At 31.8% G+C, this 22,070-nt stretch overlaps 2 protein-coding genes across 3 annotated transcripts in view; one reads left to right on the top strand and one right to left on the bottom strand.

Moving 5' to 3' along the window:
• LOC148616141 (targeting protein for Xklp2 homolog) overlaps nucleotides 1-13,537 on the bottom strand; it is a 28,978-nt gene extending 15,441 nt beyond the window's left edge. For both annotated transcript variants that reach the window (XM_088582858.1, XM_088582857.1), the window contains exons 1-4: nucleotides 13,394-13,537; nucleotides 5,916-6,101; nucleotides 1,775-1,877; nucleotides 60-146 (exon numbers count right to left, since the gene is read on the bottom strand). In XM_088582858.1, coding sequence (XP_088438984.1) covers nucleotides 60-146; nucleotides 1,775-1,877; nucleotides 5,916-6,101; nucleotides 13,394-13,499 — 482 coding nt within the window. In that variant the 5' untranslated portion in view covers nucleotides 13,500-13,537. The remainder of the gene's footprint in view (nucleotides 1-59; nucleotides 147-1,774; nucleotides 1,878-5,915; nucleotides 6,102-13,393) is intronic.
• Nucleotides 13,538-13,715: 178 nt separating this feature from the next.
• On the top strand, nucleotides 13,716-21,674 carry LOC148616142 (anamorsin homolog). The gene is made up of 7 exons (XM_088582860.1): nucleotides 13,716-13,846; nucleotides 15,936-16,094; nucleotides 16,436-16,650; nucleotides 17,455-17,566; nucleotides 18,323-18,466; nucleotides 20,128-20,252; nucleotides 21,476-21,674. Exons 2-7 carry the CDS (start codon nucleotides 15,938-15,940, stop codon nucleotides 21,587-21,589), a joined length of 867 nt encoding a protein of 288 aa, XP_088438986.1. The 5' UTR covers nucleotides 13,716-13,846; nucleotides 15,936-15,937; the 3' UTR covers nucleotides 21,590-21,674.
• Nucleotides 21,675-22,070: the final 396 nt, after the last annotated feature.

The following is a 22,070-nucleotide window of genomic DNA, read 5'->3' on the forward strand; positions in this document are numbered from 1 at the left end:
TATCTTTCATTTACAATATTTTACAAAAATTTCAAGCTAAGAAATAGTCTGTTTCATACTTTTCTGTCTCCAAGGATCTGTTGTGTCTCTTTAATGATTTCTGTTTCGATTCCTGTAAACCTTTCTTCAGTCGTGGTGGAGATTTTCTGTCATAAAAAAAGTAACATAGAAAGAATCTTAGTGGACATGTTCACATACCCTGCATACCCTCATAAACAAGTCCAGGATTTCTACCTATGTTTCCTGCAGAAAAAGTGGTTTCAATCAAAAGGTTTTCTATGAAAATCAATCCCATACAAGCTTTTATAATCCTAATTTGAAAGAATTAAACAAAAAAATGCTATAAGTAGGTGAAACATAGACATGACAAATGGATCAGCCACAAAAATCACACCCCTTACAACTTAATTTGAATAAGGTAAAATTACTTAACATTTAATACATTGATGAATCAAATCTAGGTATGTTGTGAGCAAGCTCACAAAAAGATTACTTGCTTTAAGTGGACATACATCATGTTAAACCCTTAAGATAGACAATCAATCTCTCCTAGGAATGTTATAATACAGTGATGTCACTAAGTTTTTAAGTAGCTGGCTAATTAGATAAAGTAGGCGGCGAACCCGCCCATTACGGCAGGGTAAATGGTGCAATATCCTGCATTCTAGGGCTCTCCTGGGCCATTGTACAGGACAATAAGATTACAATTTTTATACAAGTTTCTGTTAGTTAAGCCTAAAAAATGTGATATTTTTTAAAAATTTTGAACAAATTGTTTATTATTGAAAAGTTCCCCATTGGCTTACATTACGATGCACTTCCTTTTTTCCTGTATGAATGTCATATTTTTTCTAACTAAGAATAAAGTTGCAAGTGAATACGGGGCAACAAAATTGCTAAGTTTTTGCTTTGTTTCTTTCTTCAAATAAATGTCTTTGTCACATGCACATTCATTCCATTTTTTCCTTTAAATTTTCTTGATGACAAGTATCTAAAAACACAAACTAATTATAAATAATTTGAGCTTTTAATTATTTTTTTTTTCTAAATTGTTTTGCTAACTAGCATAATTAACCACTCCCATATCAATCTTTTCTCTCATTACACGCTTGAACCATCAATCGATCCAATCTTGTTGAAAATTTTGTTTTGACAAAAATGGCACTTGTCATACCCAATGACCTTGCTAGTATTTTATCGAATTAAAATAAGATATTAAATATCATCGATAATATGATTGTTAATTTATATCTACCATTGTCACTGTCTGTCTTTTTGGCCTTAGCAGGCCCTGGTGACAAAAAACTACAGATAGATGATTGTCCCTGTGTCACAAGCTTTGACCTTTTACGGCCCGACATGTTGCTTTTTGCTGACCGGAAACGAAGTATTTTATAGTTCGGTAAAAATAAGAAAGTCTATATTTAGAAACAGGGAAAAAACGCGGACTATTTATTTTAGCAACTGAACAATGCATTTAAGTCACACCGATGCGTCATTCAAGTGCAATCTTTAATATTTGTGGATGAATATTGTCAGTATATTATATAAAGAGGGTCTTGAAGAATATTTCATGAATTTTATTTTTGTGGGGTACGAAAGTAGCCGGCGACGTTTGAAAGAGTAGCCGGTGATTTTTGCCGGCTGCCGGCTTCTAATGACATCCCTGTAATATTATTAATTTTCCTTGATGCAGATCTTCACATCATGTGATGATGCTCAACCTTCCTATTAAATGTTCAAAAACATGAACACAGTAATTTAAACAACTTACCTTTTACCATCCTCCTGTTGTTCTGTTCTTGATTTGGTTCGTTTCTTCCAGCCACTCAGAGTACAAAGATTTGATGGCATAGATTCATTTAACTTCTCTTTAACTAAAGTTAAAAACATTTATTAAAGTCTCTCTGATTCCAAATGAGATTTCATAATATTTTCGACAAAATGAAATCAGCCTACTGACTGAATGATTGACTGTAATATAAATATAATGTAGCTAAATATTTTGGACAAATTAAAATTGGCCTACTGACTGTATGATTGACTGTAATATAGATGTAATGTAGCTAAATAGTTTGGACAAATTAAAATTGGCCTACTGACTGTATGATTGACTGTAATATAGCTAAATAGTTTGGACAAATTAAAATTGGCCTACTGACTGTATGATTCACTGTTATATAAATACATTGAGTTACCTTTAACTCCTTCCAAATTCATTACAGCGAAATTAATATATTACAAAGTTAAGGTTTTTTCATGCTTTCAAAAATGTATGGTTCCCCCTCCCCCTATTTCCAAAGTTCAAAGGTGTACAAATTTCTGTAAATTTTAGGTAATATGTTCTGACTACCAATAAAGTTTCATGAAATTTGGTAAAGTATCTTCCAATGAGTTGTGCTTACAATAGTGTGACATGCAGGGCAAAAAACAAAGCCAATCTATTTAAAATTAGACCTATCAATTATTCCAATAAGTCACTGCATATAGGATCTAACAACACTCCGTTCTACTTTCTGTTCAGATGACCTTTCAGAATAAGCCAATCTGATTTCATTTTTCATGATACAAAGGAAAAAACCTGAGGATTCTGAAGAGGTCATTTGAACAGAAAGTAGCATGGACTGTGGTACAATTGATAGATCTAATTCTAATAGATTGGACCAAAGCATTATGTATGATCTATTAACCCCACCCCCTTCTTTAAGGCAGAGATAATTCTCTTGGAATTTTCCATTTCATTAAGTACTGTTTTCCTGGGTTAAATCCATAAAGTTTTATAAAAGTGATGTCTCTGGATTTATGTTGATTAAAATAAAAGTATTATGTCCAAAATTTAATACTAACAAATCAAGTTTGAAGAATTTTTTGTCACATATTGTGGCATTTGGTCTGATTTTTCTCAAGCTGAAAAAAATGTTCCATTGAAATGGAAAATTTAATGTTAAATATGAAACAAAAAGATCAATTTAAATTATTGTGTTTTCTACCAAATTATCATTTGACATAAATTATAGCTAATTGAAAAAGACCAGTTCCAATTTTAATACAAATTTATGTAGGCTAGTGAGTAATTTATATAGCTCTCTAGGTAGAAATCTGCCCTACATTATACCAATGTGTCCTATTTAACTACTTTAGAACACCTGTGTGATCTTTTGGACACCGAATAGCTGTCAATTATGACCTTAACCTCTATATTTGCCATCTACCAGTGTGTTTGGGTAGTCTGTACTCTATATACAAGTGACTTACTTGTTTCTGATAACACTGTTCAATTCATTTAAATATTCATAGACAAAGCCTATTTTTCGTTTCAACTACTTAATTGAACTAAATGTTGAACTTCTTTTAAAAAGAATTTGATGCTAATATATATCAAACTGAGATTCTTTCTTCCTGAAGTAGTTTAGAGCTTAAAGTAATAATATCATTCATTACACTTCTGCAAAATTGCCATGTTTTCAACTTGCAATATAAATGCATGCACCAGTCCTTGTAAGGACCTTCTTAATATAAAACAATTTTTTTTTTTAAATGTTTAAGAAATGTTTGTAAAATGATTGCAAATACTAATATCATTCTTTTTATTTTCTTTTGGTTTACAGTTACTGTGTATATAATACGCCCCAAAATATTAACTTGAAAACGTACCAGTATAGAAAATTTAACAATGATTTAAATGGCCTCAATGAGTTGTTTTTACTTTACCCTTAGAGGTTAAGGTCATCATAATTGACGGCTATTGGAACTTACAACTAGTTGAAATAGACCAGTTTCAATTTCAAATTCAATACAAATCTATCTAGGTTATTGAATAATCTGCCCTACATTATACCAATGTGTCCTACTTAATAACCATTGAACCCCTGTGTGATCTTTAGGACACTGCCTTTAAAGTTAGAATAGCTGTCAATTATGATGCCCTTAACCTCTATATTATACCAACAACCAGTATGTTTGGGTAGCTCATACTCTACATTTAAGTGATTTACTTCTTTCTGATAAGATAATACTGCTCATTTCATTTAAATATTCATTAACAAAAACCATTTTGATTTACAATTACCTTATAGAACTGTCAGTTAAAATTTCTATTAAAAAGAATTAGATGCACATACACTGTTCAACATAATTTTTTACTTAAAATAGAGCTAAAAGTAATTCATGATCAGGCTTTGCAAAATGGCCATGTTTTCAACTTGCAATTCTAATATGATGCCCTTAATAGACTTTGAGACCACAACTGTGGTTGTTTTCAATTACCATATGAGCAGCACATGACTTACTGGGCATTGCTTGTGTGTATAAATTACTGCCCACCTTAATCATGTAAAAAAACACACGAAACATTCTGGTGTTTATCAGCGTGTTTCATCCATTTCAGTAGTGTGAATGAACATTGAAGTCACATTTAATAAAGATACTTATCATTATGTTTTAGAAAAGTTATAATCTGCAAAAATAACTTACACACATACTCTGTAGCATTCGCCACATGCCATCATGTATAAAACCAAACAATAACAATCGCCATTGAATGAAACATTTTACCTGTCCACGTGTAAACACTGTGACCTTATAATGCAAACAACTTTTGCCATATCTAACACTGATCTACTTGATGCGCCCCTTCCTTCATTATAAAAGAACAAAGCAGTTTCACTAGCAACCATTTCAACTGACATACATGTAGCTAGCATAAAGTGTACTGAGGTCTAAGGTTGCCATAATAGGTCACAAAAATGTAAAAAAAGTACTGTTATTGTCCTATTAGAATCAAAATAAATCACGGAAACTTCATTTCATCATTGTTTTACCACATGCAGACCATTGATGCTGATATTTTACCCATCCCTATCACTAAGGGTAAAATAATGCAGTATGAACTGTCAGCCCGTGGTAAAACAATGATAAAATGGAGTTTCTGTGATTTATTTCTTAATTTCTTTTAAGTGGGGAAAATGGACATGTCTTTCTAAATATAAAATCATTAGGCAATTTCTAAAGAAATCCTTTAAAATTCATCTCATTTTTCTACTTTCTTTGGTTTCCTATGAAAATATATTTGAGATGCCTCAAATGTAACGATAGCAATAAAAGTTTAAACAATGAATTGAGTGGCCTCAGTGAGTTGTATTAATTGAATGATTAGTGAACATCTATGGACCATCTCAAACATTTACTTCATATAGTATTTCCAGGTAACTAGTAGTTTTGAATGAAAAACTCTCAGGTCATCACAGTTACAAAAAACTAATCATATCAAGGGGACCAAGATTCTAATGAAAGTCACCTGATTTTAGGGCATTATGCATTCATGCCAATTTGGATGTTGAAAGAGTAATCAAGGGAACTTAAATTCCAGTGGAAAGGATGTAATCTAGGGACATGGAAAACAGACAAACACAACAAAAAACATAAAGTTATTAAAATAATACATACATGTACAAAGTAACAAAAAGCAAGCCAAAATCAGTGACATAGAATATTCGACGATTAGCGACTTTGCAGACTTCAGTCTTTGATTTTTTTTATTTGACCAAGTAAACTTTTCTTTAATTAAGTGAGATGGACATTTTCCTGATGCAGTCGGTATTGAGTTGTTTTGACATCACATGACATCTATGATGCTTAACCATGGCAACCAAATCGATGTTGCTTTCATTGCCCAAATGTAATAACAACTATGAAATTTAAGGCTCCATTGGGGGAATCAGTGTCCAGAATATTTCAGTCACTGAAAAACATTTTATATAATGAATAATTGAAATTAGTTTATTGTTGAACCAATAGATTATTGAAATATGAAACATAGCACAGTGATCACAGTCTTGATCAGATTTGGGTATTAACAAAGCGAGAATATGAATCGGTTATCTTTTTTTTACAAATATAACAAGTTATAATTGTACCTGTTGCTTCTGGTAAACCTTTCTCATTAACAGGTGTCTGGCACATTGACCTTGTAAGTCTACGACTCTCTTGTTTTGGAGTTCCTTCTAACTTCTCTATTTCAGCCTCAGCATCTTCAATTACGTCAACATCATTGCAAACACTTTCTAACTGACCATTTTTTTCTGCAGTCTCATGATCAACATCTATTGAAAATAAAAAAACCAAGATAGAAATGATTTTAATTATGCATTGAAATGCATGAAGCAGGTGTTAATAAAGTTTTACTTTGACTAGGAATTGGTTGTATGTGAAATGAGCTTTAAACTATCTTAATTCATTTATAAATGTACACACATTTTTGTTCAATACTCAAACAGTACATCAAAATTAATAATGGCCCTTTTATCTGTTCAGTGATCTTGTTATTCTTTTTCAAAAGAACCCTCTCCTGTTGGATTTAAGAAAAGAAATCAATTGGGAACCAAAAAGGCTGGGGCAAGCTATGCTTTTTTGGAACATTGCATGATTTTGAGATAATTTTCTTGGGGAATCCTACTGTATTCAGGCATAAAATCCTGCTGTTATTATGCTACATATATCTTCAGCATTTAAGGTTGGTTTTACCAGTTTTGTTTGGACAAAAATATACATTGTACTAATCATTTTATTATGTTTGTAGTGTAATAAAAGGAATAAGACTATTTATATCCATTTAAAATGTACATGTAATCAGGGTTTTTTCCAGGATTTTGAAAGCTTTAGTCACTTTTGCGTGAGAAAATGAGGACCATTTTAATGGTATGGTAGTATTTGCATCTGACAAAAGATATTTCAGAATCAACTGTTATTTACAGCACTTTGTAAAGACATTAAATAAAACTTAAATGTACATGTACATTGCATATGAATAAAGCACATAATTTTTTCCCACTGTCATGCAAGTATGTTTTCCAGATAATCCAAATAGCATGCCTGAGATTTAATTAAAAAGAAACTCCCCGGCTTTTAAGAATCATCAAAAACAGAAATCCCTTTATATACTTATACATTAATCAGGAACATACAAGTGTACATCCCTGGCCTAGTTTTAAATGTACATGTATTTCATATGAAAAATGCTGTTTTCTGCATTGCCACCCTTTGTAGAAACAGAAAAATACATCTAGCACAGTATAGATATAGAACTGCCTTAACATGCACCAGTGCTACATTAGACAGATAAAAATATTTTCAAATAGGTATTTCCCTATTGTTGCCTTATGAGATTCTATTTTCAGCACAATTTTCAACTGTGCTTTTGGGAACCAAACGAAGTTAATGACAAATTTATGTCATTATTTTTCAGTTATATTTAGTATTGGTCCCTGAGGAATTCATGGATAGCACAAATGATATCTTCAAGATCATAAATATTGCTGGCATCCAACTACAAAATGTAGTGACACCGGGGTAGTGACAAAATTACCCACATTTGGTTAACACACAAGTTTGATGTTGGGCTTACAGCTCTTAATGTTTTTTGTACTTTCAAAGATTTCAGGTGACGAAATGAAACTCGATTATTTTCGTCATTCTGAAAAGTCCTTCGTCATTGGCGAAAATGACAAGCGCTAGAAAAATCACTGTGTAATATATAAAAACAAATATAAAAAACAAAACAACTGATACAACTTCTTCAACGTGTACATGAATTCACATTTGTGAAATTACTCAGAATGACCCTAGATTTTCCTTCTAATAACCTTTGATGTAATTTTTACTTTGTGATGTCAGTAATTTATCAGTGGAAAGAGTGTTCAGTATCAAAACAATGGGAAAATCTTTTAATTTTTTTCAGTGGGCTCCACTAGTGCAAATGTGTCTTTTGTTGATCTAAAACATAATTGAAATATACTTATATCTTTTTTAACATATTGTATGGGTTACTGGAAAAATTGAATTAAAGCATAATTTATTGAGTTAAAGATAAAAACAGTGAGGCATACACTTCAGATTAAAAAATTGCCTCAGCAAATGTCATGATGATCTGGACTAGATATTTTCCCCTGTACCCAAATACTCTTTTGCCGATTTCTTCATTATAATGTGATATTTCCAGCTGATATATATTGTATTTGCAAAATATGATGGCTAGGATAGAATCAATGATTTTTATTTTTTTTTTAAAAATTAGATTTTTATTCGATCTTTAGCTTTCACAAGTACTGTAATGTGTAACCCAAATTTCCCGTACCCAATATCAAAGTCTGATATTTTTGTTATTTGTACAATTTCATTATATATTTTACATTAAAAAAAACCATAATATTATTAAATTATTCAAGGACAATAAATTAAAATTGCATCAGATTCTATAAGTAACTATGAGACTTTTTCTTTTCATTTTTGATAAGATCGTATCCATTCGGGCTACAGTACAATATGGAATTCAAACTCAGACATTTCTTTTTTGAAATGATATCAAATCTTTCAAAATGTTATCCAGTTATTAAATGAAGTTTTAACCTTTGAATGTTTTCATAAAAAAACAAAATTCAGACTTGAAAGTTAGAAGTGGTCAATTATTAGCTCAAAAAACACAAAATTTAGACTTGAAAGTTAGAAAGAGTCAATTGCTAGTTTGGTATAGTAACTTGAGGTTACACATTTCGGGACTTTTGAGAATATGAAATCCACTGAGTTTGAAAATATCATAAATGTTTTTTACTAGTTTTAACTTCAATTGATTTAAAACATCAATCCGGACTGTCAGTATAAAATTCCTCATAATAATAGAAAAATCGGCGATATAGTGATTTGGGTACAGGAATTTGGTATGGGTAGCACATTTCTGGGTGTACCATATTTTTGTACTGTGTGAACATGCACACGAAAATCTGTAGTGACGAAAGCCTACCTACAGGTGCAGATAAAAAGGTCTATATTAGTGATGTTAAAAAACACAATACTCCAAATTGTGGAAGGATAGTTGACAAACCATGTGGGAACTTCTCCAGGGTTTGTATCTCGACCACAGTCAGTGGGAGTTCATTCCATAATTGACATAAAGTAAAGTTGATAAACAATATTCTGACGGTGTCTGGGATCATTTAGCCTTTTAGGGAAAAAGTAGTATCTTACTATCTATATACAATTGTGTCGTAGTGTGTGGTATGATGAAACTAATTGATTTTTTCAAGTTGTTAATGAGACAGGCAAGGAACCTTCAAAGTACTATTTAAAGTACATACGAAGAAAAATAAGCCATGAGTGTAGGGAGGTCGGTAGTGCGTTTATCGATATTCTTGCGAGAGCAAAATTCTCAATTTTGAGTCAACTTTAACACGTTAGAAAATGGTTAAAAATCCATTGCATGACAAAAAAAATATATGTAATTGAAGATGAGACATTTCTCTTTCTAAATATACAACTTTCATTGTTATTGGAGTTGATGGTCATTTGGTACAAACGTTTGAAGTGACGATACTTTGAGAAAAATGGCCGCCTGAAAAACTATGTGTCAAAGATCATACCTATTTCAAAATTCATTCCGCAAGCTATTACTGGACCGATTTTCTTCATTTATGGCTTAAATTTTTGGAAATATCTTCAATTTTGATAATCCGGTTGTCAGGCTAATTTTTTTGTTACAAAACATATTTTTTACGTAATTTTAAGGAAAAACATGTTGAAAAAAAATAGTTTTTGCGTACCCGGAATGCACTGACAGTCGGATTCCGAAAATTTAATCCTTTCTGCGTCCATCCGTAACCCTGGTTTCAGAAGAAAAACAATAATAGCTTGCGGAATCGATTGGATATTAGGGTGGTCAGGGCGTGGTTTTCACAAAAATTAAAGCGGGACCGGTTATCGTTCTTGCTAACCGGATGTTACTGATCCGCCATAGCTTCTGTTAAGATTTTCGAACACTCGGGGATAAATGCCTTTTACCGACTGTTTTCTGGACGGATTTTTGACTGGTGGTGCAGACAACGATGGACCTAGGCCATGGAGGCCAATCACTTACGGTAAGTACCTAAATTATGTCTAATATAAGCCTAATCGCCCTGTTTCCGTAAGGTCAAATTCTAGAATGACCTTTTATCATCTGCAAGCTTAAAAACTATATTCACCTTCTTGGAAGGTCTGATTTTCGTTTGATTCTGCATGAGCTGATTTAAAAAAGATCACTCTCATTTAGCATTAGTTGGAATATGTTTCCATAACATTTTTATTAAAGGATGAATATGTAATGAGGTAAATTCTCCCAACGATTGATTGCAATCCATTCAAAATCTTTCGGACTTTATCGACTTTCCTATATTATCGGAAGTCTCTGTATTTTACCTTGCTTTTTTCTATTGGTTGGGAGAATCTGCACATATTGCATTTAATTTCCTTGATAATTCAATTTTAATTTATATGTAGTGCCCAATTTATATGAAACTCACATGTTTAAGCATAAACCTTCTTTATATTTATTTTAACTGTTTTATTTATTCAAAATTATCATATGTAGAAAAAAAAATCAACCTTAAATTGCTTCTTCAAATGATACACTTTTTTTTTTTCTGGTTTTCATTTTATCAGTTCATATATATTATGACTTTTATTAGAACAATTATCATGTAGCCCTGCTTGTACTTTACTTGATAAATAGAACTTATTTGATGAGATTTATATATGTGGCAATTGCATATTTTACATGTGACCTGCATCTTCTTAAGTTTACTTTATATATTCATATTGTACAATTTTTAACAGCTAACTTACATATTCATTTTTTAGAGGATTGTAGATGCTCTACTTATTTAATATTCATATACATGTACAATTGCTTGGAAAAGGTTTAAAATCCTAGTAATATACATTATTTATCATTAAATTTTAATTAATTATGGTTTAATATTTTTTTGGCCTTTTTAGGATCACATTGATTGACTCATAATACCAATCTTTTGTTGTATGTATATGAAACATACTTGTACTATGTTTTTTCTTCTAATTATTGATTTATTTCAGAAGAAAGTATTAGTAAACAGGCTGCCTAAATATTTATTTTATTTTGTCATATAAAAAGTAAACTGTGATGTAAATTTTATTATGATTTAGTTTTATTTTCTGTTTGTTTTTCATCATTTTAGTTTCATTTTGTTGAGTTCTGGAGATATTTCGAATTCATGGTAAGTTAGTTTTTATACTTTGATTTAGTTTAGTAGCTTTATTTATTTTAATAATAAAACTTTTGAGTCTTTTAATTATGGTAACAAATAAGCATTTACATTTGAATCATATATTACTTACAAGAACTGTCGATTAGTTTTGTGTTTAGACTCTGCTTTAAAACTGCCTCACAGTACATATTCATTGAATACCACTACTTGTTTATTTCAGATGGCCTGAGCAGCATAGTGGGCTATGCTATGAGACGAATATGGGTCGAGTCTGAGGTAGGACCATGTGGGGTACAGTAAGTAGGGTAGTTCCAGACACACCTGAACCCGATAACCTGATTGGTAAGAGAGTTCAACACTTGATAGAAGAACCAGACAGATCACGCAGCGAAATTATTCATATTAAGTTATTTAACATATCATTAATATAACCTTATAAAACAATCTTCTTGTTTTGAAATGAAGATAATTATTCTGGAAAAGGAAGTTTGGTGTTTTTAACTCCTCGCCACATCTTTTGTCAACCGCTTTGTGAGCAACCAACATCAAATAAAGTTTTACATTTTTTCAGATTGTTAGCAAACCAGATTATGATTTAATAGAAAGTAAACTAACTGTAAGTAAATTGATAAGGTAAATGATGTTAATAGGTGTAATGTCCTTATGTACATAATCTCTTTTGTAGATTTGGCAGACATAGTAGATCCCGGTGAAGAAACCCTTCTGGCCTGAAATGGAAACTTCGAAAAGTTCATTAAACTTAATCAAATGATGATATTTTGTTTATTATCATTTAATGTACATAATAGTACACATGAGGAAACAGCTAGGGCTTCAAAGTTCCATAGTGAAAGGATGCGCATTGGTTCAAGTCAATGTATTCATACAAATTTTCTCAATTTCTTGGGAAAACAGCATTTGTTTTTGAAATTTTATTCAATTTTAACATAATAATGAGATTATTATTATGTTAAAAGACCCTATTTAAACAAGAAAACATTACAAGACTACATTAGGAATCTTAGAATTGACCAGACCTTGATATAATATTATTTTGCCGATTTTTGCGGCAAAAATGTATGTTTATTTTGATTATCGTCTGGCTTCATTTAAGGTATAGGCCTAACAAATTTTCATCCACATTAAACATTTTATAGCAAAATAAGATGAAAGTATCTTCATGTGATAGCTTAGATTCTAAGCTTTAAAATGGTTCCACATAAGTATATGGTAGGTTGATATTTTGATCAATATAAGCATAAATATGCGGTTTTTTTTTTAAATCTGAAATTTTCAAAAATGTTCGATTTACCCCCATTTTTCAACATTTGCTTGTTGGTTTTTAAATATAATTCAATTATTTCTTGATAAAAATGTGTTTTTACATATTTAATCACAATAACAATAACTGTCATGTGCTGAAAACTGCTTTTAAATTCAAAATGTCTTTTTTTGTCTGACCTTTCGCCATTTTTTCCACTGAAAATAGCTCTAAAATTTACCCTAAAATGTAAATTTTCGACCTCAAAAAATTTTTTTGAGCTGAAAAACATGATTTTTCAAGTCAAGCAACTTTATTGCCACACAAAACAAGTGACAGAAAAAATTAAATATTTTTTTTTGAATTCTTAGTAAGCAAAAATGTATTTTTTTGTTGAAAAAACGCATTTAAAAAAAAGGCGGTCAGCCGCAGTGTTTCTGATTCCAATGAAAAACAAATCGGAGGTTTTGACATAATATTTGTTTATTTATTTCTGTTTAATGGATTTCTCTTGAAAGAACAGCAAAGGATCAGATTTCTACTACCTTCCAATTTCCAAATATGAATATCCAAAAATGGCACTTTAATTCACGATGCTGTTGACACATAGCAAAAAAAAACTAAGTCCAAAGTGTTTTTTTGCCAATTTTAAAAAAGTGTAATTTTCTTTGTATCTAAGATACAAGTTTCCTGAATGGCTTAAATCAAAGTATGAAATGGCTTTATTTAAATGATTAAGACACAATGTATGAATTTCTTTACCTGTTTGACTTATGTGGGCCACAGAAGTGCCCAAAATGTGACATTTTTGCCTTCGCAAGAAAAATGACCAAAATTTTGAACTTTAAATTGTAATAACTTTTGAACCCCTTGACGGATTTTAAAAATTTTTGCACCAGTAAGTTACATTTCTTGGGCTCTTTCAAACTAATATAAACTTGTACATTTTCTATATACTTCATATTTTGACTGACCTCCCTAATGAGTGCATGACTGGCAATGGCATGACTTCATCATGTCAAAAAACTAAGAAGGGGGTGTCAGTCATGTATCTTGAATTCGTTTTCTTAAAGACTTTTACCAAACCAACGATCGACAGTTTCGTCTTCCTCGTGTGCAGTGGTAAAATCAACAAACTGTGGGGCATTAAATTCCCAGCTGCAATCCATATCATGAGGATCTTCCATTTCTTATTTTGATTTCTTCATTCAATCTACCCGCACTTTCAATTTGAACCAATCAAATTCGATTTATGAAAAAAGGTCATCTAAGGAACGTCTAATCTCATTGGTCGCCTGTAATCGACCAAAAGTATAATTTTTCTACGTCCGTTTATTTTTCAACGAGCTTATCACAAAGCATGATATTTAATGTTATTTGATTTATTTTACATTAATTTTTAAGATTTCATTATATCCGTAAAAGTAATAAATTATGAACTTCCGTTTTCATAAGGTCAAGGTCATGTCCGTGAAGTGAAAGTAAAACTGTGAAAGAGATCTTTTTGGGTCGTTAAGTTATTTGAATTTTACAGGTAAATTAGCGCTTTTTTGTTAGAAATTAACAATATTTATCAAACTTTGATTATTTGTATTAGATTATTCCTCCTGGTAGACTCACCAACCTCACCTTTTTACCTAAAAATCCTACTTACCATCTTATCATACTTATGCAATGCCAATGGGGACTTGTAGTCTCATTTCTGGAAAACTCCATTACATTATTCCATTTCATTTCATTACAAACATTTTATTTGTAATAAATCAAAAGGACTGCACAACAACGGAGGCATATATATATGCCAATGACTTTATTGAATAAGGTGATGGTTACATACTTGTGATAAAGTAATTCCTTTAAAACTGGAGATATGTCATTTTTCAGCTGGAGATTTGGTTTGAAAACTGACAGGTTTTTATCATTGTTTTTTGGCATTTTTTTTTTTTCGCGGCATAACAAGTCCATTATGTGTGAAACTTTTGGAAAACCTTGCATTAAGTCTGTTTCCATGAGAAAAATGTTGAATACTCTATTGGAATAGTTGGAATGACCCTTTTGATGGATTAACACTTGAACATTTTAATGATTTTATTTATTAATGACAATATTTTCATAACAAGAACAGCATAAACATAAATAACTATTAATTTAAAGTATCATCACTACTATATAGCTACTATTAATTAAATAATTTTCATTTAAAAATTCTCACTGCAGTAGCTACTTATGCATAAATATGCATCAAAATGATTTCATTTCAAATAGTCATTACTGGCTTGGCTCCACTTTAACGGGAATAGTACTTTGCTGTCTTGGCAGTAGGTGCTGAAGATGAAATATTACATTTCTGCATGTTGATGGTTGGTAAGAGTGCTCCAAATTGAAAAATTCTCATAGTTCCTTCATTGACTTGGATAGAAAAAATAAGCCATACTTCTAGTCAATTTCATTTTCAGTGGATGCATGGTCAATGTTTCCATAACCATCAAAAGATCTAATGTCCCACATCAATATCTACACAATGAGTCCCATTCGTCGTTAATAAATCATTTAATCCTTTAAGCTTGTGCCCCTAAAACTTGGCATAGTTGTCAATCATCTCTTGTTGTTATATAATCATCACACCTTTTAAATAACGTCACGTTCATAATCACTAAAGCTCTAAATTACTGTATATGACCCTAATTATCATGTTCACCTGTCTACCTGAGATCAATCGGAAATGTCGTTTTTTGGTCCTCTCAAGTTTTTTCCTTCAGTAAATAAAAAAAATGGCATCCAAAATTAGTTTACAGTATAATGTTTGGATAGTGGTAGATTTTCTGTTTCAATGGTAGAATGGTAGGTAGGTTCCAATTCCGGTAGAATTGAACTACCACCGGTAGGTTCACATATATGTGGTTACCATGTTTCATAACTCTAGGAGTTAAATTTGTTTTAAAATTTAAGAATAATAATATTAAGACAATATATTAAGTAGCAGTCTTTATAAAAATCAGACATGAGGTGATTCATGCATGTGAAAAACCCACCCAACTTCTGAAGCACAGGACTCCTGAAAATTATTTGTAGGGTTCTGGGTCAATGTGTAAGTCACAAGAAAATGGTACATGTAATTTCTATATATTGTAATTGTCTAGCGACTTGAGCACTTCCAATAATTTTGGGTGTGTGACTTCTACCTTCTACAGAATGTTTCTATTGTTATAACTGAATTTCTAAAAATAGTGTGAATCTTGAACACTTCTTAAATAATTACATTTGTTTAACCATCTATTTCTTTTCTCATATCTACAAGTTCAAAAATACATTCTGTTTTTTACTTCTTAACCGTAATGAATAAGTACTAGAATGGTTTAGAAGTGATTATTACTTTAAGCCCAATAGACTTGGTGTATGAATTGTAAAAGAATAGTTATACTTAGAAATTATTGTTTATTCAGGTCACTATATCATAAAAAAATATTTACCTACTCACAATCTTCTAAAACATGTCTCAAATGCTACTGAAACTCCATTTAGACCTCACCTGAAAACACATTTTTGATACGTATTGTTGATGAATAGACTAAATTCACCTTTTGGTCATTACATTTTGAAACTGTTTCTTTTATGTACTATAGATATGGCTTCAAATATTGTAAAAGAAGGGAACAGTGTGTTGCTGTTGTGGACTGGCAACCAGAATGCTGACAGATTAAAAGATACTGTTGATAGAATATCACAGAAAGTTACAGATACTGGTTCAGTTAAAGTTGAAAATTTAGACAGATTACAGATGTGTAAGTCTCAGTTGTTGAAAATTAGGCATTCAAAATGATGTTTCTCCACTTATTGTTTTGCTGTAGTACTAATTCTTATTAACAAGCACAAAAATATGTTGGGAATACAATTTTCAGATTATAAAAATGACTGACCAATTCAAAATGCCTAACAAGATAGAACAATTTCTACTAGAAATCAGGTTGTGTTGATTTTCATGAATTTCTCGCTTTTTGATATACTGTTAATAATTGCATTTGGTATTGTGCGTTTCAAACAACTTTGCTCACTCAAGTTACTGTAACTAAATGTTTAACAGTATCAAATGATACTTTTCTTATAGTATGTTTTACATTTTCAGCCTCATATTCCAATTCCTCCTTTGATGTTGCTGTATCTGGTATTGTTGGTGCTTCAGACCAACATAGGATAGATAGCTTAGGAGAAATATGTCGATTGTTAAAGCCTGGTGGTTTATTGTTTTTACAAGAAGCAGCTACTCCACAGACAAATGGACCACAGGAAGACAAACTGATTTCTTTATTGAAGATGTCAGGGTTTGTTGATGTTGAAAAGGTATTGAAGATTTATGAATCAATTTTTTTTTTCTTAAGTTACTTTAAACTCGTCTGACATGACATTTTCTGTATCAAAAGATGATGACTCAGAATATATGATGAGAGGTCCATAACAAATCAGCAAAGTTATGCACAGAGTTAATTCCTTTTATTTTCAGTTTTTTCTTGTGCTTTCATATACATGTAGTAATTTCATTTTTACATTGCAGTAGATTACAAACCAACATTCATTTTTTAACATTAAAACCACATATTCAAGTATTCACAAACTTGTGTTTCTTCCATGATCCACAAAAATTGATATCCATGAATTAAAGTACTTTCACAGTATTGAATTTTGAAATTATTAAGTACCAGTCTTTCTAAGAAACATGCTAAGTAAGAATTAAATGATTCATTGAAAAAAGGTCACATATTTTTATTTTGGATGTATGGTTTTCTAAGGCTTTTTATTTATGGAATGGATAATGATTGATCATATGAAGCCTTTTGTCAAATGATATTGAAATGAAAGCTTCAAAGAAAGTTCTTGGCCAAATCATAGTTGTTTCCCCCTAAACAAATTTGATGGTATATTTCATTGAACCATATCCTGCCACTAGACGAAAGATGATGTGAAACAAATATTTAATTTCAATACCCTGAAGCATTCTTAAAGACTTTCATGTATTTAAATAAGAACATGAATTTTTGAACCCCTGTATGATTTATAGGTTGATGGCCATTGAATCAAATTTTGTTGGAGTTCTTTGTATGTATAACTATATGGTCATCTTATCTTGTATTTTTATCTTTACTTAAGCCGCTTAAAGTGACCGTTGACAGTGGTCCTGTACTACAATGTCAGTGTAAGAAACCAAACTATGAAGTTGGAGCCTCCACACAATTGAAACTTTCCTTTGCGAAGAAGACTGGTAAGACTGAATTGTCATGGAATCCTTTGGCATGCTTATATTTTAGCTATATTTTCTTTAAAGAAGTAGCATATGAATAAGAAGGTCAAAATAAGCCCAAATATCAAAATTTCTTACAATGAAATTTGTTTACTAGAAAAATTACCACAATACCATTCAATTTGCACCTCCCTCTTCATTTTATTTTTTTTGGGGACAGGGATAAAAAGATTAAAAGAAATGCCTCCCTTGTTGGTTTTCATTAATGTCCTGAGAGTTTAGAAAATAACCGGATGACTTAAGCCTGTCATACTGTATTGAACAACCAGTATTTTTAAATTTAGTTAATGTCATAGGACAATGATATCAATGCACATAAAAAATACATGAGGAACTTCATTCATCAGTCTTGATGAGAGATAAACACCATGTTTGCTGGCATTTTTTTAATACTTATTTGGTTTGAAATGCCAGAATTTTTTATGTCCTACCATGTTTCACCAAAGTCAGACCTGGGTAATAGAGAATAGTCCACTCTTACTACTCTAATCTTTGTATATATACTAATTTTACATGGCAGGACACTCAGCTTTTGTATTCAAATTAAACTGTCATCTAGGACAGCAGAAGTAAAACGGAGTGGAAAATACCTCGAAATGTGTGATTACCTTATGAATGATGATGATTAATGTTGTTATTGAAACTAATACAATTTACAAAACTTAAGTGTTTTGATATATCCAAAGTTTGTAGATGTATGTTGATAATATTATTCAGAGCCAACCAAGGTAGATGATAATGTAGCAAAGGTTTGGAAGTTATCAGCTGATGATATTTTAGATGATGATGTAGAATTAGTTGATGATGATGCACTTTTGGATGAAGAAGACTTAAAAAAGCCTGATCCATCTACACTTAAAGGTATAGCCCTAAGTATCATAGCCTTTAGATATGGTATATTTTGTTTATTGTGTAAAACAAAGATATCTAAGTCAGTTTTAAAATAACTTTACACATGTGTTAAGTAGTCACCTACCAAAATGGCTTGAATGGCTGAAGGGAACCATAGGTTTCTATTTGGTTTGTCAGTCTGTCCATCACACACATATTTCCTTGGCTTTTCTGTCTCAATGGTATGAAATGTTCAGGTAATATTTGGCAAGTTAGTGTATCTTTTTGGATAGAAATCAATTTTTAGCTCACCTGGCCAAAGGCCATGTGAGTTATTGCCATCACTTGGCATCCGTCGTTGTTAACAATTTTTCAAAACTCTTCTCCTCTGACACTGCTTGACAAATTGGAACCAAACTTGGTATGAATGTTCCTTGGGGTATCTTGCATAGTACAACGTGCGGATTTTTGATCCGTCAGACAGTAGTTTTTCGCGCGTATCTCCAAAACCGTTAGGTTTAGCCAGATTCTGACTCGGTAGTAAAAGTGTCTAACATGATGAGATCTATCTGTGGTCAAATTTTCATTTTAATCTGTAAAGCCATGTTGGAGTTATTGCCCTTTTTGGAAGTTTTTTGTTGTTTTTAATGTTATCTCTTTCAAAAATTTTCTCCTCTGTCACTACTTGGCCAATTGGAACCAAACTTGGTATGAACCTTCGTTGAGGTATTTTGCATAGAACTGATGTGGGGATTTATGATCTGTCTATAAAACATGGCCACCATTACTAAAATAGAACCTAGGGGGTCAGACAGTAGTTTTTCACATATATCTCCAAAACTGTTAGGTTTAGCCAAATACTGACATGGGGTTTAAAGTGTTCAGCATGAAGAGATCTATCTGTGGTCGAATTTTTATTTTTATCCGTTCAGCCATGTTGGAGTTATTGCCCATTTTCGATGTTTTTTTGCTATTTTTAACAAAGGGGTCAGACAGTAGTTTTTCACATATATCTCCAAAACCATTAGGTTAAGCAAAATTATTTCTTTTACCTGAAATTCTTGTAAGAGTTATTGCCCTTGAAAGGTGAAAAATGCCTTTTTTTTTACAGTTTTCAGCCAATATCTTGAAAACTATTTTAAATAGAAAGAAACTTTCTGTCGCTGAAATGGTCCTTATGATAATCCTACCAAAGTCTTCTCGAGTCAAAATTGTTGGACAACTCCTTGTCAAATTTATCGCCCTTGAAAGACAAACTTAACAAGGTGAGCAATTCAGGTTCCTGGGAGCTTGTTCATATTTTAGGTTCTTTATCGATGATTTTGGCCAGATTTGCATTTTTGAACTTATTTTTAAATTTCATAAAAATGACACCTTTGCAGGCTTAAAAAAAATTCAGATATTGAGATGATTTGTTGTATGATATTGTATTTCAATGTGTTATAGATCAAGTTCAGGATGTATTCTGGTTCAATGATTTATGACGAAACTACATGCTTTAGGCTTATCAAATTTCTTGAAAAATAACACCTTTCTGCAGTCCTTTCATAACAAATTGTAAGTGTAAAATTATTTTTAAGTTCTGACATCATAATAAATCAACATATTGTGATATAACTTACAGTTTTGTGTGAAATTGACTATTGGATCTCTACCAGGTCTTTCATTCATTATTTATTTTTCGTCAACAGCTGATTGTGGTTCAGGACCAAAGAAGAAAAAGGCTTGCAAGAATTGTACCTGTGGATTAGCTGAAGAACTTGAAAATGAGAAGTCAAACAATACACCCAAAGCACCTACTTCATCATGCGGGAATGTAAGTAATGTATGGTTAATGTAAAACAATACCTCGTATAAAAGTCTTTATTTAACAATGTAAAACAGAACCTCATATTAAAATCTTTATTTAACATAAATAAACATGTTATATTTGTGGTATTTATTTTACGTGCCTTCATCAAAGACATTGTCCATTCCAACTGTTTTTAAATCTACAATTTTAACAGGACAATTGACCTGAATAGGCTTCTGGAACAGGGTTATGTTGCTACAAGATTGAAGTCATCACTACAGAAGTTCTATGGTCGTCATCATGAACTCATGGATTGTTATGGTGTATCCATCTGCACCATGAAAACTAATTTATTCAATGGGTCATAGTTTTCCTTTCCTCGTTTGTCTACCCCGGACTTGACTTTTTATGAGCAACTCGGCGGGTGTTTCTAGAAAAGCAGAAGACGCTTACCCTACCGGTGCACCTGGTCCATGCTCCCAGTTTTTAGTGGAGTCCCAGTTGCTCATTTGTTTTTTTTACTTTGTATGTATGATTTTAGTTACTGTATGTTCTTTGTTGTGTATGTCTGTTTTCCATGTCGGGTCTTTGTCCCTGGATTACATTCTTTTGATTACCGCTATAACCTTGGTTCCCTTGATTACTCTGAACAAGTAAACTAATCTGAACTAAAGGAGTTGAAAGTTTCTGTTGACTACAAAGCTCAGTAATCGTAAAATGTATTATTTCTTTGGAAAAAAAGTGATTAGCTTCTTTTGTACTTGTTAAATAGATGGCATGCTCCTAGCCTTGGAAAAGTTATAAGTGTAATTAACTAGAGCTCAACAACAAAATATAGTGACCATCTCAATGAATCATAGCGACCAATCTGTGTATGTATCCACTTGGCTGTCTGAAATAAGTTGTGTCTCACATGCAACTCTTGCTTTCAAGATGAGCTTTTTATATTTTGCAAGTTGGTAAACAACATCAAGGTAGTTTGTTGTGTACCAGGGACGGTAACATTTGACCCTAAGGTAAAACTGTGTAACCTTTTTCGCTCACCTTGACCAAAAGTCCCAGTGAGCTGATGTCATCACTTTGTGTCCATTGTCCATAAATTTTTCACATTTTGTGCAACTACATGTAAACCCCTTGACCATCTTAATCAAACTTTGCAGAAATGATGTGTGCATAAGCTTCCAATAATGAGCAAAGAATTAAGCACAAAATGTCACTGTATAACATCATGTTTATTCTCATTCCAGTGCTATTTGGGTGATGCGTTTAGGTGTTCCAGTTGTCCCTATTTGGGGATGCCAGCATTTAAACCTGGTGAAAAGGTTGTGTTGAGTGACAGGCAGTTAAAAGCAGACCAGTGATATTAGAAGGACTAAGCAATGATCTTCACTGTAGGGATTCATTACATTGTGCAATTATATCAATAAAGGATTTTTTATTTCTTGTTGTGAAAGTGTCTGATAAAATGAGCTAACATTGAAAAAAAAACATGAAGTTGCATGCATTCTGGTGCTAAGTGTACCTCCACTTTTTCAGGAAGTTGGTTTCCTGCAGCAACCAAAATTGTGTACAATGTATGCTCCATCCATATAAGGCCTTGTATCAAATTTAATATAAATCCATCCATTAGGAGTCGAGAAAATTGCAACAAAATTTGGACTGACAGGGCGATTCCAATATACTATCCACTTGACAAGTATCGATAATATATTTTGGTGAGATTAATGGTATACATGGTTAACACCCTAAGGTCCACTGAATCCATTATTTCAGCCATAGTGTAACAGTCAACATTAAGTCCTTGGAGTAATATTCCGTTAAACAATTGAGTTAAACCTCCAA

Source organism: Perna viridis, chromosome 5 (assembly GCF_037379345.1).
Source record: "Perna viridis isolate PV_CMFRI_1.1 ecotype Kerala chromosome 5, ASM3737934v1, whole genome shotgun sequence".
Classification (NCBI taxonomy): Eukaryota; Metazoa; Mollusca; class Bivalvia; order Mytilida; family Mytilidae; genus Perna; species Perna viridis.